This window comes from Sapajus apella, unplaced genomic scaffold (genome assembly GCF_009761245.1).
Source record: "Sapajus apella isolate SASKATOON/1434 unplaced genomic scaffold, GSC_monkey_1.0 scaffold24, whole genome shotgun sequence".
Lineage (NCBI taxonomy): Eukaryota > Metazoa > Chordata > Mammalia > Primates > Cebidae > Sapajus > Sapajus apella.
In genome coordinates, this window is record NW_022436964.1 from 10,269,680 (window position 1) to 10,286,627 (window position 16,948).

The window sequence follows — 16,948 nt, forward strand, 5'->3', positions numbered from 1 at the left end:
AGCAGTGTGCTTCTAAATATATTCTTTTTATCTGAAATAGCCTTGTGAGCAAGTTCAATATGGCAGTAGTTGTTTATTTCCACTTTTGAAATGATGAAGCAGAAGGCTAGAGAATTTAAGGGATTTGCAGTCATGCAGTTAAGAAATGATAGATTTGGCTGGGTATGGTAGCTCATGCCTATAATCCCAGCACTTTGGAAGGCCGATGGGGGTAGATCACCTGAGGTCAGGTGTTCGAGACCAGCCTAGCCAACATGGTGAAACCCCATCTCTACTAAAAATACGAAAATTAGGCAGGTGTGGTGGCAGGTGCCTATGATCCCAGCTACTCAGGAGGCTTAGGCAAGAGAATCACTTGAACCTGGGAGGCGGAGGTTGCAGCAAGCTGAGGTCGCAGCATCGCACTCCAGACTGGGCAACAAAAGTGAAACCCTGTCTCAAAAACCAAAACAACAACAACAAAAAACCATGGATCTGAAACTTCAGCTCAGAGTTGAAATCTTCTTAGTCTACTGCACTTTCTATTTGCCATAGTAATCAGTAAGTTAAGAAAAGGACATGTTAAAGAGATTGCCCTTGTGTTTGCCTCTTCCTGCCATCAAGCAGAATAGTTATTGAGCAATGTAATGATCAAGAGGGGGCAAGAAAAGGCAGTAAAGGGCTTGCAGATGATAGGAAGTGGGTTGTACAATTGAGGGTTGAATTTATGCGCGTAGAGGCATGTCAGGTGAAAGGAAACAGCATGTAAAGTTGTAGAAGCATAGTTTTTTATCTTTATGAGACCTTAGAGATTATTCAGCAGATTGTTAGAGATTATTCCTCTTAGAGATTATTCCTCTTCATTTTATGGAAGAGGAACCTGAGGTTCAATAACCTTACAATATTTACTTAGGGCTGGCTTGTTATTGGCATACTTGGAACCAGGTCTTGCCAGTTTTGGCTTTTTCATTAAAATGGCTCCATCTACTATATGAAATGTATTTTCATTTGAAAAGACTGAGATATAGTCATTAATAGCAGGAGACTTTCCCCCTTTTTTTTGAAGCAACAAAAGCAGAGATTTATTGAAAACGAAATCAGAAAGCGGCTCAAAAGACCCCAAGGTGACCCTTTAGAATCATCAGTAACGAACTTACTTGTCTTTAAAAAGTTAAAGACCTTCCGTGTTGCCCAGGGTACTTCTCACTGGGTGCGCTGTGATTACTTCACATATTTTATTACAACCCTTGAGGATATATTTCTCATTAAAAAGCAAGCCTGGTTGGGTGTGGTGACTTGACTGCAATCCCAGCACTTTGCGAGACTGAGGCAGAAGTATCGCCTGAGTCCAGTAGGTCAAGACCAGCTTGGGCAATATAGTGAGACCTTATCTCTGCAAAAAATTAAGAAAAGGGAAAAAAATGCAAAAGTCTTAGTTTCCCGGGCTAGGTGAATGAAGGATTTCATTTGTTATCTCTTTGAAAGGAGAAATCATTTTATTTACACTAGAAATTAACATTGAGGTTCTTTCAGTTGTAGTGTGTGCATAGTAAATTAAAGTAATAACATTCTTTCATAAATGTTTCCTCTGTGTATGTGGAATTTTTAGGTTTTCTTTTCCCCCAAGTGCTCACAATTCTTTATTACCCTATTTAAAAGTTTTCTCTTCTGTAAGTAAAAAAAAAAAAAAAGGTTTTAAAGAAGAATGTTTTCCTTTATTCATTAGCTCCAGTCTGAATTTTGTGGGTGCTCTTTGAAAGCATTTATTTGATAGTTCCCCAAATGTATGGCTGTTTTTCACTGTTGTAGATTACCATATTTGATGCTGACTCTGAAGAGCAGCAAGACCTCGACTTAGCAGTCCTCACAGCTTTGCTGAAGGGTGAGTATCTGGATGGGGTTGCAATTGTTCCTTACTTCCACTTCACAGGTACCACAGTACTTTGTGCTTCTGGTGCAGACGTTTTGAAAAGAATATATGATTGTTCCTTTCTTTTATCCTAGGCACAAATTTATCATCATCAGAGCAACTAAATCTGGCGATGGCTTGGGACAGAGTAGACATTGCCAAGAAACATATCCTAATTTATGGACAACACTGGAAGGTATAGTGAAAATGAAGTTATTTGGAAAAATATTTTGTGTGATGGTCTGTTAGGAAGGGGCAAAAGAGAAAATGAGAGGAGATATAGATTGCTTTGGTAAAAGTGTGGGGTAGCATCTCTGTAGCTGGGATAGCTAAGACACTTCTCCCATCGACTTGCCTTCCTGGAAACATTTTTTCTTTTTTTTCTTCTGGCTCTGCAATCTAACTGAAACTGAAAAGGGAAGTTGAGGGAAAGACAGAATGGCAGGTTTTGTATTTTATTTTATCTATGTTATTTTATTTTTAGACACCAGATCTCACTCTGTTGTCCAGGATGGTGTGCAATGGTAAGATCATAGCTCACTGTAACTGAACTCCTGAGGTCAAGTCATCCTCCCACCTCAGCCTCCTGAGTAGCTGGGACCACATGTGCACACTACCATGCCCAACTAATTTCTCTGGAAAATGTATTTTATTTTAGAGACAATGACTTGCTATATTGCCCAGGCTGGTCTTGAACTCCTGGCCTCAAATGGTCCTGCTACCTTGGTCTCCCAAACTGCTGGGATTACAGGCATGAGCCACTGTGCCCAGCATACGATTTTTAATTTATTTTTAGGTAGAGTTTTATCTCGTTATTTAAAACTCAAAGCTTACTTTTGCTTTAAAAGAAAGTAAGTGCTTACATTAGAAATCAGTGAAAACATAAAAGAGAAGAAAGATTATCCATAATGCTGATGATAATCACTATTAACATTTCATTTAAAAAATTACAGTTGTGGCCATAATACATGTGTATTATTTTTGGGTCAAGCTAATACATGCACATTGTTTAAAATATCAAATGATATTAAAAGGCAATTTAAAAAGATGGTAGTTCTCTGCCCTGCTAATTTCACAAGAGCTAGTATTTAAGATGTTTTTGATTGTTCTAACACTTATAATCTCCATATTTCTTTCTTTCTTTTCTTTTTTTTTTTTTTGTTTTTGTTTTTAAACTGAGTCTCGCTCTGTCACCCAGGCTGGAGTGCAGTGGCACCATCTCGGCTCACTGCAACCTCCGCCTCCAGGTTTCAGGTGATTCTCCTGCCTTAGCCTCCCAAGTAGCTGGGACTACAGGCACCCACCACCACGCCCAGCTAATATTTGTATTTTTAGTACAGACGGTGTCTCACCATATTGGCCAGGCTGATCTCGAACTCCTGACCTTGTGATCCACCCGCCTTGGCCTCCCAAAGTGCTGGGATTGCAGGCATGAGCCACCACACCCAGCAAGTTTCCATACATCTAAATAATGTCATATTGCTGTATTTTGGTTCATGAGTTTTGGAAGTTTTCCAGCACTTCTGTCTTTTGGGCCTTATGGCTGCAATGTGGACTGGTTGCCTTCTCCTCCTGGTGTGCAGCTGTCATCCTGGATGCAGATGCGCCCTCATCATCTGTGGACTCCCTTGCCTCTTTCCCGGGTTAGAGGGCAAGTCTTCTATGTCCCCATCTTCCTCTTTCTTCATTTACTCATTTATTTTGATGGTGCACATCTTTCAGTAAGTTCCTGAGAAAGGGAATATGAGAGATAGATATTTTGAGGACTTATGTGTTTGGCTATATTTTAATTCATGATTGAAACTAATTTTTCTACAGAAATTTGAATGCGTAGCTTCCAGCACCCAGGATCACTATTGAGAAGTAAACACTTTTTTTGTTTTCAGATTCTTGGTCACCATTTTTTTTTCCTCTCTGAAAGTTAAAAAAAAATCTTTCTTTTCCAGTGTTATGATGTGTGTTGTGGTCAGTCTGTGTGTCCATTTTGTTGGGCACATGATTTCAACTTGGCAATCATATGTTTTAATTGTGTTCCATTCCATTCCATTCCATAACACTACCCTTTGTTCTCTTTTGTAATTCCTGCTATTTGAGTATTGGACCTTATGGACTGCTCCTTTACTATTCTTATCTTTTTCCTCCCATGTTCCCTATCTTTTCTTTTGCAGCTTTGCTTGAATTTATTTTTTAAATTTTAATTAAATAACTAAATTTTGAGATAGGGTCTTACTCTGTCACCCAGGCTGGAATGCAGTGATCTTGGCTCAAGGCAACCTCTGCCTCCCACGCATAAGCAGTCCTCCCACCTCAACCTCCTGAATAGCTGGGACCACAGGCATGTGCCACCACGCCAGGCCAATTTTTGTATTTTTAGAAGAGGGTTTGCCATGTTGACCAGGCTGGTCTCGAACTCCATGGCTCAAGCAATCCACTTGCCTCAGCCTCCCAAAGTGCTGGGATTACAGGCTGAGCCACTACAGCTGGCCTCGACTTTAATTTTCAAGCATTCTATGAAGCTTTTCTTTTCTGGTAGCATTATATGAGTCTACTAATTTCTTCTTTTTTTTAGTTTTTATTTTTTGTGGGTACATGGGCGTATGTATTTATGGGGTATCAGTGATATTTTGATACCAGCATACAGTGTGTAATAATCACATCAAGGTAAAAGAGGTACCATCCCCCCAAGCCTTTATCTTTTGTGTTACAAACAATCAAATTATAATCTTTAATTATTTTAAATGTACAATTAAATTAGTATTGACTACAGTCATTCTGTTGTGCTATCAGATACTAGGTCTTATTCATTCTTTCTATTTTTTGGTACTCATGAATTATCCCCGTTACCCCCTTCGCTACTCTTCCCAGCCTCTGGTAACCATCCTTCTGCTCTCTGTCTCCATAAATTCAATTGTTTAATTTTCAGCTCCCACAAATGAGTGAACACATGTAAGTTTGTCTCTCTGTGCCTGGCAGTCTATTAATTTGTGAGAGCAAATTTGCTCCCTGATTGTGCCCTTCCACATCTTTTTCATTAGTATCCAGAATCTAATATCTTCTTCTTTTTTTTTTTTTTTTTTTTTTTTTTTTTTTTTTGAGATGGAGTCTTGCTCTGTGGCCCAGGCTGGAGTGCAGTGGCACAATCTTGGTTCATTGCAACTTCTACCTCCCAGATTCAAGCAATTCTCCTGCCTCAGCTTCCCAAGTAGCTGGGATTACAGGTTCCTGGCACCATACCCAGCTAATTTTTGTATTTTTAGTAGAGATGGAATTTCACCATGTTGGCCAGGCTGCTTTCAAACTCCTGACCTCAGGTGATCTGCCCCACTTTGCCTCCCAAAGTGCTGGGATTTCAGGTGTGAGCCACTGCGCCCAGCCCAGAATACAATATCTTCTTTTGCCATTTTGAGGATAAAGGTAGGGGATAAAAAAACTCTTCAGAAATGCCAAGCCTGCAGTTGGAACTTGCCTAGAGGTTTGAGTTTCACAGTAGGGTGATCTGGCTGTCATGAGTTCAGGGATCCCCAGATACCACCATATTCATGTCATTTATCTTGTATTGGTGACATTAACAGAAAAGAATGCTCTGATTCCCTGACTGGAACATATAAGCCTTGTTGCTAGTATTATGGGAATCAAAGGGGAAAGATACCAGGAAAGAACCCAACATAAGGGATTAGGCATGTATACATTGATTTTGTTGCTGTTGGAATTCTGTAGGATGAATCTCCCTCCTGACATTTTCCACTTCAACGATTTGGCTTTCTGGGGACTGCTAAGTCAATTCGGATTTGACCATCTGCTTTCCAGCTTCCAAAGTGTTGCATTCTTGTCTCCTCTCTTGTTCTCGTTGTCCCTGTAGATTTATTTCTTAACAAAAATCCCTTTGTATAGTTTTAATGAAGTTTTGAGTGGGAGAAAAACTAGATGAGTGTGTTCAATTTGCCATTTGTACCCAGAAGCCAGGTAGAGTTTAAATGGAAACATGGCAAGTAACAAAAACAAAGAGAAGAAGAAAAAAACCTTGAATTTCTATCAGAATTGCATTAAGCCTGTACATTCATTTGGGAATCTTTGAGATCTTTACAATAATCAGTTTTTGTAGGGCTGATGGCCTACAGGGTAGTGGGGTGTCCCTTATGCTGTGCTGAGGTGCAGGATCCGAGAAATAAAGAGACAAGACACAGAAGTGTAAGGAAAATGCAGCTAGGCTCAGGGACTATGCCACCTATGAGTGGAGTCAGGCGAGGCCCCGAATGTCCAGAAGTGTGAGTATTTATTGTGTATAGGTTAGGGGGCAGGGCAGTGAGTGAAGTAATCTTTAAGGATAGTGATAGGGTCGCGAGCAATAAAACAAGGAGTCCACCCCCATTAGGTCACCTAGGCTGGGAGGTGGACAGTGCACAACAAGGGGTCCATTCCCATTAGGTCATCAAGGCAAGGGCTGTGTGCAGTAAGGGATCCACCCCCATTAAGGTCACCGAGGCATGGAGGTGGGCTGTGTGCAGTGAAGAGGGTATAGTGTACAATACGTCTATGTATGGGCAAGCTACTAAGATTTATAGGAGGATGCTTTAAGTCACATAGCAGTGACAGAGCTGTCAGAGTCAACGCCACCTGCAGGCAGCTTCCAATGAGTTATATAGGGGAATGCTTTTCCAGCAGCACGGTAACAAGAGCTGATAAAGTTCACAGTCACCAAGGTGCGATTACCGGTCTGAGGGCAGCCTTCCACAAGAACTGGAGCAAGATCCTACAACTCCTTTATTAGGAGGAGTGGCTCTCGCCCGAAGCCTGCCATACAGTGGGTATCTTTACGATACTGAATGCTGCCGCCTGGGCCATGGATTCTTGTCCCGGTATAACCGTTTTTCTCTTAAATCATGCTCTGCACTGTGTCTGCTCTAGGCATTCCTCCGATTATAAGCTGCTTATTCCCTAATTAATGCCCTGTACTGTGCCTACTTAGGCACTCCTCCAATTATGAACTAAGATATCATATATATATATGTAGGGTGCCAGGGTTCTGCTTAGCTATCCTTCCTCGGTGCCTATATGGGGGATTACCCACAAGTTTTCCCATCCATGTACATAGGATTTTTTTTTTTTGTTTATTCAAGATGTCTTCACTTAAATCCTACACATTTCTTAGTAAGACTATCTATCTGTCTGTCTATGTATCTATCTATGTATCTATCTATCTATCTATCTATCTATCTATCTATCTATCTGTCTGTCTCTCTATCGTCTATCTAAGACAGGATCCCGTCCTGTTGCTCAGGCTGGAGTGTAGTGGAGTATTCATGGAGTATTCACTGCAGCCTTGACCTCCTGGGCTAAATTGATCCTCCCACCTCAGCCTCCCAATTAGCTGGGACCATAGGTGCATGCCACTGTGCCTGGCTAATTTTCGTATTTTTTGTAGAGATGGGGTTTTGCCATGTTGCTGAGGCTGGTCTGGAGCACCTGAGCTCAAACAATTTGCCTGCCTCGGCCTGCAAGAGTGCTAGGATTACAGGTGTGAGCCACTGTGGCTGGCCTAGTTAGACTGTATTTAAAGTTTTTTTTTGTTCTTTTTTTCCTGTACCCACTGATGGCAGGACTTTATTTTAAAATTATTATGTCTGTGTCATTTTGAGTTAAAAAACATGTAATTCTTTAGTTATTTCTACTTTCTTAATTGTGTTTATATTTCTTATTTATACTTTCTAAAGCCTGGTGCCCTGGAACAAGCAATGTTAGATGCTTTAGTGATGGATAGAGTGGATTTTGTGAAGCTCTTAATAGAATATGGAGTGAACCTCCATCGCTTTCTTACCATCCCTCGACTGGAAGAGCTCTACAATACAGTGAGTATGGAACATTTCATCAGTCATTTCCCTTCAGATTCGAGAATAGCAAAGATCATCAAGCAGACCATACAGAGGCAAAACTCCTTATCTGAGAAATTTAGAAGTAATTAGACTTCCCTATTATCTAAAGCTGGGATCTAGTTCCAGGCTTCTTTCCTCAACGTTTATAAGTAACTAGAATTTCTATACAGCTTTAAAATGTATGCATGTTAAAACTGATTGTGGAATCTTCCTGACATTAAGACACCAGAATGTCTACAAATTCGATCATTTATTATGACCCACGTGGCTAATGTGGTTCAAATTACCCTTAAGCTCCTGCTTTAAGGTCTATAAATACTCCTGAGGAAAATCCACCACTGTGAGCTCAGTTCTCTCTTACTGAAGCACCCTGCTCTACTCTTCTCCAGCATTCTTTCTTTCTAATAAAACTTTTCTTATTCAAAACCTATACTGTTGTCAGTAAATTCTTCTTACTACCTGTAAACTAGTAACTTTCCATTGCCAGGGCTCTGACACCTTGCCCAGTAATTATTTATTGATCAGCTTAGTCTTATTTATCTCCTTGTATGTTCTTTTACAAAGATAGTTTATAGATACACAGACTTTTCAACCAAAGGAGAAACATTCTTATCAATTGTATTTTATCCTAGTAAAAATATAAAAACTAAAATGTGAATTAGAACAAATTGCTTTTTATTGAGTTATTAGAAGTATCTCAACCTAAGGCCACTATTAAAATACTGTTCCTGTACCTTTCCCATGTAAACCCTTTTGAAACTAGCCTGGCTCACGCACTGTGAAAACACCAATTGCTCACGCCATGAACACTTCTTGAAATAGCCTTTCTTGTCCTTTAAATATTATTCTTTCTTCAACGATTTATTCATGTATTGTCTTCTTGATTACTGTAGTTAGTTCACAGTAATTTGTTCCTAGCATACATTGGTAACTCTTTTTGAACCCACACGTATTGTTGGTTATTTTTTAGTGTAAGTAGCCGGCCACTCTTATCTATAATTATAAACACTCCAGGAAAATAGTGCTTATATTTGTCATTGAATCCCTGATTGAACATAATAAGTATTCAATAAATATCTGTTGATGAAATGTGCTCATGTGATAGGATTTGTAATTGTATGATAAAGGATAGTAATAAATTACCTAGGATTCATTTCTGTCTCTTATCACATAAAGTCTTACTATCTACATATTTGCATCTTGCTTTGAAAAATATTTCATATAATTGCATCTTCTCTTGGAAAACACCTTGTTTAGAATTAATTGGCTTAAGTTTCATTACTAAAAGTATTGAACAAAATTTTCAGTATCCTGGGTTACTTATGTATTCTGAAGTAAAGATTTTACCCCCAGCACATGGTAATTCAAGAGAATAATTCTTCCTTTTGTTCTTTATTACAGAAACAAGGACCTACTAATACACTGTTGCATCATCTCGTCCAAGATGTGAAACAGGTAACCTAATTAAGAAGGTGTGAATGTATCTTTGTACATTGGCTTAGCTTTGCGTTGGAGGAGTCACTAAATTTTGTTTTGTAAAATGCAGATTTGGATTGTTTGGTTAATTACCTGTCTTCTTTACCTGTGATCTGAATAATTTCATCAACAAACCACACTCTTACACTTTTTTTCTTAATTTTACTTTATGTTTTAAAAGACTTGATCCACCAGTTAGGTGATATTAGCTAATGAAAAGCCGTGAATCAGAGAAATGCAATGCTTCTAATCAGAACTTCAGCTTAACATGGTACAATGGTGGTGCCTATGATGATGATACCAGCTGGAAATAAAGAACTCTGTGGTTATGTTATCTTTATTGGAGGACTAATACGTAATTTCCATTTTTTTTGCTATTATTGTTTAGGATATCAGTGACAGTTCTGGTGCTGTCTTGTTGCTTCTGTGAGTCTGTGTGTCAGCATTGTTCTAGGCAGACAAGTGGCTCCCTCCCCGTTCTATACCCTTGCTCATGTTTTGCTCATGGTGTTCTCACTGAACTATGCGTTAGGTCAAACCTAAAATAAAATTATTTGATCCCTCGTTAGTTACCAAGACCTTCCAACTTTAACAAGCTTTTATACCTCAGTTTTTTTCTCTCTCTCCTTTTTTTTTTATTTTTTTTTTGAGACGGAGTTTCACTCTTGTTACCCAGGCTGGAGTGCAATGGCACAATCTCGGCTCACCGCAACCTCTGCCTCCTGGGCTCAGGCAATTCTCCTGCCTCAGCCTCCTGAGTAGCTGGGATTACAGGCACATGCCACCATGCCCAGCTAATTTTTTTGTATTTTTAGTAGAGACAGGGTTTCACCATGTTGACCGGGATGGTCTCGATCTCTTGACCTTGTGATCCACCCGCCTCGGCCTCCCAAAGTGCTGGGATTACAGGCTTGAGCCACCGCCCCCGGCAGTTTTTTCTCTTTTAGTTACCAGTGACTTTCATATTCTTCACAGCAGAAAAAAGAAAAAAAAAAATGTAAAAAAGAAAAAATTTTTAATTACCAATGACTTCTATCCACATCCCCTGAAAACTGGGAGTACTTTTTATTTGTCACTATGGTTAAAATCCACATAAGGCACATTTTAAAAATTTCTTATTTTTTTGAAGTTTGAAGTTTGGTATCTTTTTTATTCTTTTTTTTTTTTTTTTTAGATGGAGTCTCGCTCTGTTACCCAGGCTGGAGAGTGCAGTGGTGTGATCTCGGCTTGCTGCAACCTCTGCCTCCCAGGTTCAAGTGATTCTTCTGCCTCAGCTTCTCATGTAGCTGAGATTACAGGCACCCGCCACCACGCCTGGCTAATTTTTGTATATTTAGTAGAGATGGGATTTCACCATGTTGGCCAGGCTGGTCTTGAATTCCTGACCTCAGGTGATCCACGTGGCTCTGCCTTCCCAAGTGCTGAGATTACAGGTGTGAGCCACGGTGCCTGGCCCAAAGTTTTATTATCTTTTTAGAAGGAAAGTGAGCTTTCAGGTTATGTTGATGTGGCAGAAGAGCCAGAGTGAAGGGAATTTTTTTTTTTTTTTTTTTTTTTTGAGATGGGTTTTGCTCTTGTTGCCCAGGCTGGAGTGCAATAGCGTGATCTCAGCTCACTGCAACCTCTGCCTCCCTGGTTCAAGACGTTCTCCTGCTTCAGTCTCCTGAGTAGCTGGGATTGCATGTGTGTGCCACCATGCCCAGCTAATTTTTTGTATTTTTGGTAGAGATGGGGTTTCATCATGTTGGCCAGACTGGTCTTGAACTCCTAACTTTAGGTGATCCACCTGCCTCAGCCTCCCAAAGTGTTGAGATTATGGGTGTCCTATTCCTTGGCAAATTAGCAGTAAACAAAAGTGTCCATGTAAATTTAGTTTGTATTGATTTATGCAATATGAAAATGATATCTTTAATTTTTTTCTTAAACTCTGCCACAGTAAACTGAAAAAAAAGCAATGAATTAGGTTAAATATGTTCTAACTAGGAGCAATAAGAGCATTACTTTGGCCATTCCTTGAAAAAGGTAAATTATGAATGTGAAAAAGAAAAATTAAATTATTTACATTCATACATATACAACCTTATTTCTTGTTCCATGCTTTGTGAACATTAGTCACAATCTTCATTTCAGAGACCTTTTTCAACACTCTGTGTGCCTTTAACAATTTACTATGAATAAATAGTTCAAAAGTGAACAGTTATGAAGAGGTAGTAAAGTGCAATTTAAGGAGTCAAAATAATTTTCATTTAGACTAAGACCCACATACTTGGGAATTTGCCACTCAGCCCTCCTGCCAACCAGCCACAACACTTGTCTTGGCACAGCCTTATGGTTTTATTTGTTTTGCTTTATTGCAATATTCCCCTTATTGTGGTGGTCCCGCCTGCATCCACGGTATCTCTAAGGTATGCCTGCATATAGTTACTCAGCTTGGCCAAGTGCTAAGTCATATGCTAAACGCTGGGTAGAGAAGGACAGACCCTTCCACGTAGCCTGTAAAGGAAAATAGACATGAAAGCTGACAACTTCAATACCCTTGTGATATATCCTGTGGGATTTTGGACCATAGGAAGAGTGGATTATAGATACAAAGACCACCAAATATGCTCTGAAATATAGAAAACACTATACTCTCTATCCTGGATTAAGTTCACTTCAAGGAAGACCCTGGTGGCATGAGCCTCATGTTCTGATACCGAATTTGACTCTGTCATTCTACAGTCCTTGTTTTTGTTCTACTTCCTTCCATTTTCTTGTTTTACATCTGATGTAGTCAACACACTACAAAATGTTATATCCATTTCAACAAAGAGAAGCTGAAAAACTAACCCAATGTTAATTTTGGATCGCACACATTCAGTATATACCTTATGATTTTACTTCTGTTGGAGTAGCTATATTATTTTTAGTTAAAAACTCTATATACATATTTGTTTGTTTTTTTCTACTTGTTTAATATTTTTCTCTTGCTTCCATTTAGGAACCCAATATGGAATAAAAGCAATATTTAAATGTATTTTACTCAAATGTGTGTGTTTATGTGTTTGTGTGCATGATTAGGAGAATGAGAGAGAGCACGCATAGATGTAAGCACACATTTAATGTCTATGAAATGAAAAAATGTAGTAAGGCCAAGATATTTTTCCTTCTGAACTAGCAGATTATATCAATGGCTAGTCATTTAAATTGATCAGCTTGTAAAGATATTTAAAAGGTGTGTCTAGCTCTTTGCAACTAATTTGATTATATTCTAATGGCATGGTAAGAGAAATGGAAGAAGTCAACTAAAAGTTAAAAGTCATTGCATGTTTTTGTTGCAGCATACTCTTCTATCCGGCTACCGAATAACCTTGATTGACATTGGATTGGTAGTAGAATACCTCATTGGTAGAGCATATCGCAGCAGCTACACTAGAAAACATTTCAGAGCCCTCTACAACAACCTCTACAGAAAACATAAGGTAGAGTAATTGAAAAGTGCCCAAGTAAGATTAAGAGTAATTCGAAATTGTCGTTCTAGAAAAATAGCTTGGGAAGTTCAGATGAAAATAGCTCCTGAAACAGCATGTTATTTATGGACATTTGTTATCTGCTGTATGTGAAGTACTGTCCTACGTGTTGCAGTGTTGGCTTGGGATGCGCAAGGTTCAGAAGTTTAGAAACTCTTTGAAGAAACAGATTTATGAATAATTAGCCATAATACAAAACAGTGCATAATAAATGCTATAATGACCTAGAAGTAATGTGATGAGGCAGTTTAGAGGCAGAGATGACCAATTCTTTTTTATTTTATTTTCTTTCTTTTTCTTCTGAAAATACTGGTATCAGAAGCTTAATCAGATTAGATATGTAAACTCATCATGGCCTATAGCCTGGAGATAACAAAGTTGGTATGAGCATGTAGTAATTATGTTGACAGATGCATGTAGAATGTCCTTAAAAATACAAGTGATACGTATTGTATTTTCCATTATAGTTTTGAGAGTCTACGAATGTCAAATTAGAATTGTTGGTTAGTAGTTAGCAGAGGAAACATTGCCTATTTCTTGAAATTGCCATTATAGAGACTAATTCTTATTAGAAGATGAGGGGAGGATAGAAAATTTAGTTTTGGGTATTTTTGTTGAGATAAGAGAAGGAGCAGTAAAGGCCACAGCCTTTGGATATTCCGATATGTTTCGCAGTGACAAGACCTTTTTTGTTGGAGAATGGGAGTCATTTTTTTTTTTTTTTTTTTTTTTTGAGATGGAGTCTTGCTCTGTCGCCAGTCTGGAGTGCAGTGGCACGATCTCTGCTCACTGCAACCTCCGCCTCCCAGGTTCAAGCAATTCTCCTGCCTCAGCCTCCCGAGTAGCTGGGACTACAGGTGCTCGCCATTACGCCCAACTAATTTTTGTATTTTTAGTAGAGACGGGGTTTCACCATGTTGGCCAGGCTGGTTTCAATCTCGACCTCATGATTCGCCCATCTCAGCCTCCCAGAGTTCTGGGATTACAGGCATGAGCCACCACGCCTGGCCATGTCATATGCTTTTAAGGGAGGAGACTGGAAAGACAGTTTGGGGTCAGATCCCATAAACAGCCTAGAATATCAAGCTACATGGGAACATTTATAAAGAGTCAAGTGACCTGAAAGCCAAGCTTGGCTTTCAGAAATGAAGAAACAAAACAGGAAACCCAATCTGACACAGAAAAATGTTCTTTACTAAGATTTCAAAGGCATAAGGATACACTTTCGGAGGTAGCAGCTACTTCATTTAAACAGAATAGACTTTGCTGTGAGGTTCCCAGTGGCAAGAAGGAAGGCTGACTGTGGCCTTGGTGCAGCCCCCTGTGGAGCTTGCTAGGGAAGTTTCCTTAGTGCCCTTTCTTTAAATGGCCTGCCAGTATGAACTCACGCATTTCTTTGTCTAACAGTGGAGTGCAGAGTTTATTGTGTGTCATATTCAACTAGACTGTAGTAGTTACAAGCACATGATTTTGGAGTCAGGGAGATCTGGCTGGGATTGCATCCTAGTTTTGCTCATGAGTAGCTGTGTAATCTTGAACAGTAAACTTAACTTGTCTGTGCATGTTTCTTCAACTGTACATGGGAATTGTAATGCCCCTTTTATAAATTTGTCAGAAGGATTAAATAAAATAATATATTTAAAAAATCCGTTTTCCTGGTACATAGAGGGTGTAGAGTATTTGTTAGTAACAATGGTCATTATGATAATTACTGTAATGACACTGTTAATTCTATATTACAATAGTAATAATAATTTGGGTATTACCTTTAAAAAGTCTTCACCTCATCATTTCTATGTTTAATTTTTATCAACAAAACAAAAACTTAAATAAAGCAGTTCAAAGGCTGTGGTTTCGGTTGGGCATGGTGGCTCATGCCTGTAATCCCAGGACTTTGGGAGGCTGAGGCAGGGGAATTGCTTGAGCCCAGGAATTTGGGGCCAACCTGGGCAACACAGTGAGACCCAGTTTCTAAAAATATAAATTAATATCCACAGAAAATGGGATGTAAATAAAAAAAGAAATTAATAAATGAAATTTAAAAAACAAAGCCTATGGGTTTTATCATATTTTATGTTAGTCCCTTTTGTTTTTGTTTCTCATTGATGAAAACCTCATGCTAATGTCAGTGAGTTGTGTTGTTCTGGGCCTCGCCACTGGGGTTCCAGTGGAGATATTACATAATACCTGAGAAATTCCATAACTCTCTGACTTAAACTTAGAGCTGCTTGTGATGGGAATTTTTTTCTTATCAGACCTGTAAATCTTTATTGCCTATTCTGAACTTGTTCCAGGTAGAGAACATCCATTCATTCTAATGGAATTTCCATGTAGTGAAGGAATGCAGTTGTATAATAGGGAGCAAAAGAGTGTATTGTCTCAGATGTTAGGAACTCACAAAATGCACAAGGAGAGGGAGATCATTAGAGGCTCTTGTTGGGTGCTAATCATGGATGAGAGACAGAGGCATGGATATTTGGTAGGACACAACATTATATTTGGTTTTCATTATTGTCTAGAAATAAACCAGTATAATCGTCTCCCTTCCTTTTGTCTTATTTTTAAAATAAAATAATAACATGTGCCAGAGAGTGACCAGCTCTGTTCAAAACCCTTCCCAGCACCGGAGACGCTCCTCAGAAAACAGAAATGAATCTGCAGAAAGTACGTTGCACTCTCAGTTCATTAGAACTGCACAGCCATACAAATTCAAGGTACTATTTACTTGTTTTTAGACTTGAAAGGAAAATGGTTTTTGCTCCTCGAGACTGTTTCTTCATTTACATCAAAGAAAGGGAGGTGCAAATAGAGGGACCATTTCTAAGTGCCATAAACAAATGGTGCAAGTCAAAAGCATAACACAGCTGTCCACTAACAACAGTGAGCAAAGCCACAGTGATTCTCTGTGCTTGCACTTTAGCCTGTCTTCCTTGCTGCTATCTCTGCTCTGTCTAGACAGTGACTCAGTCAGGCAGTCTATGGGATGGTGCCTAAAAACCGTGATCATTAACCCAGCACCGTACTCTTAGGTCCTGTTCCCTAAGGCCAGGTGGATGTGAGGGCTGCTTCCTTCTTTTCCTTCACTTTTCGCTTGCACTGACCTTTTTCATCTTTTTTTTTTCTCTTTTTCTTTTTGAGGTTTTCTTGAAATTAATATAAGCCTAATATTACAGTATGATGATGACGTGTATGTATGTGTGTGTATAACACTGTTATACCTCCTTGTCCCATACTCCTCCAGTCCCAATTTCCTTTGAGAATAAATGCTTTTGCTCAAGAATTTCCATGCAAATGGTTATTATGTTAGCTGAAAGAGGTTTGCTTTCCATTGCTCCTGGTACGAAAGAGGTATTTTATAAAATTACCCTTGGTCATCATCAATGAACATGAATTCCTTTTATTTATAGAAAGAGAGGAAGCAAATTACAATGTTTCACTATGACCTCTCAAATTAAAAAGAGTAACTATTGAATCTTTAGTATTTGCCAGGCATTAAACTGAATGATTTGTTGAACTTGGAAGGTGGGTAGGTAGAGGAGGATATAATGCTGTCTGAGAAATGGTCTCATCTTCCTCAGAGTAGTAACTACTGTGGTATGATGGGCCCAGAGATAGAGACACACAAAGTGATATAGAAGTGCATGGGGATTTATCAGGTGGAGAATGGCATTTCATGGTCACCTATTACCTTTGCTGATAAATATAAAGGAAAAGAAACTTCAAATCAATCTATTGAATACATGTTGGCTACACTAGGGATGTTTTCCCAAAGGGAAGATAATGAATCTATCTGCTAAGTGAGGTTAGAGATTTAAAAAAATATATCATTCTCATTTATCCAATGTTATTTTCACCCCTTAAGAAATTAAAAATTGTCATAGAGTCTCTATTATTTCGGTGCTCATCTTACTGCACAATGTTATTATTTTGAGGAAGATGGCACCATTTCTCAGACATTGTTATATCTCCCCCTACCCATCCACTTTTCAAATTCAGTTAAGCACTCTGGGTATATCCTAAAGAGGTACTGCTTTGAGTTGTGCTAAATGACCTTAAGATATATCAGTTTAGGGACTCTGGATCTGTTAAGTGCAACAAGAAATAGGTGACCTTTTATGGTCTAAATTTTGCTTACTGGCTTATAAAAATCTTACTGTTTCTATCTCTTTTCTAGCACTGATTAAAAAAATATCTCTAGGATACCT

At 38.9% G+C, this 16,948-nt stretch overlaps 1 protein-coding gene across 12 annotated transcripts in view; it reads left to right on the top strand.

Annotated features, from left to right (window-relative positions):
- The window catches only part of TRPM6 (transient receptor potential cation channel subfamily M member 6), a 167,325-nt gene that overhangs the window by 66,732 nt on the left and 83,645 nt on the right, over positions 1–16,948 (top strand). For 10 of the 12 annotated variants that reach the window (XR_004272629.1, XR_004272630.1, XM_032290908.1 and 7 more), the window contains 6 exons: positions 1,789–1,861; positions 1,984–2,084; positions 7,600–7,734; positions 9,160–9,213; positions 12,555–12,695; positions 15,332–15,457. Coding sequence is in view for 10 of the 12 variants with exons in the window: in XM_032290908.1 (XP_032146799.1) it covers positions 1,789–1,861; positions 1,984–2,084; positions 7,600–7,734; positions 9,160–9,213; positions 12,555–12,695; positions 15,332–15,457 (630 nt within the window). In the remaining 2 variants the exon portion in view is untranslated. The remainder of the gene's footprint in view (positions 1–1,788; positions 1,862–1,983; positions 2,085–7,599; positions 7,735–9,159; positions 9,214–12,554; positions 12,696–15,331; positions 15,458–16,948) is intronic. The other 2 variants (XM_032290902.1, XM_032290911.1) reach the window with 2 other exon arrangements.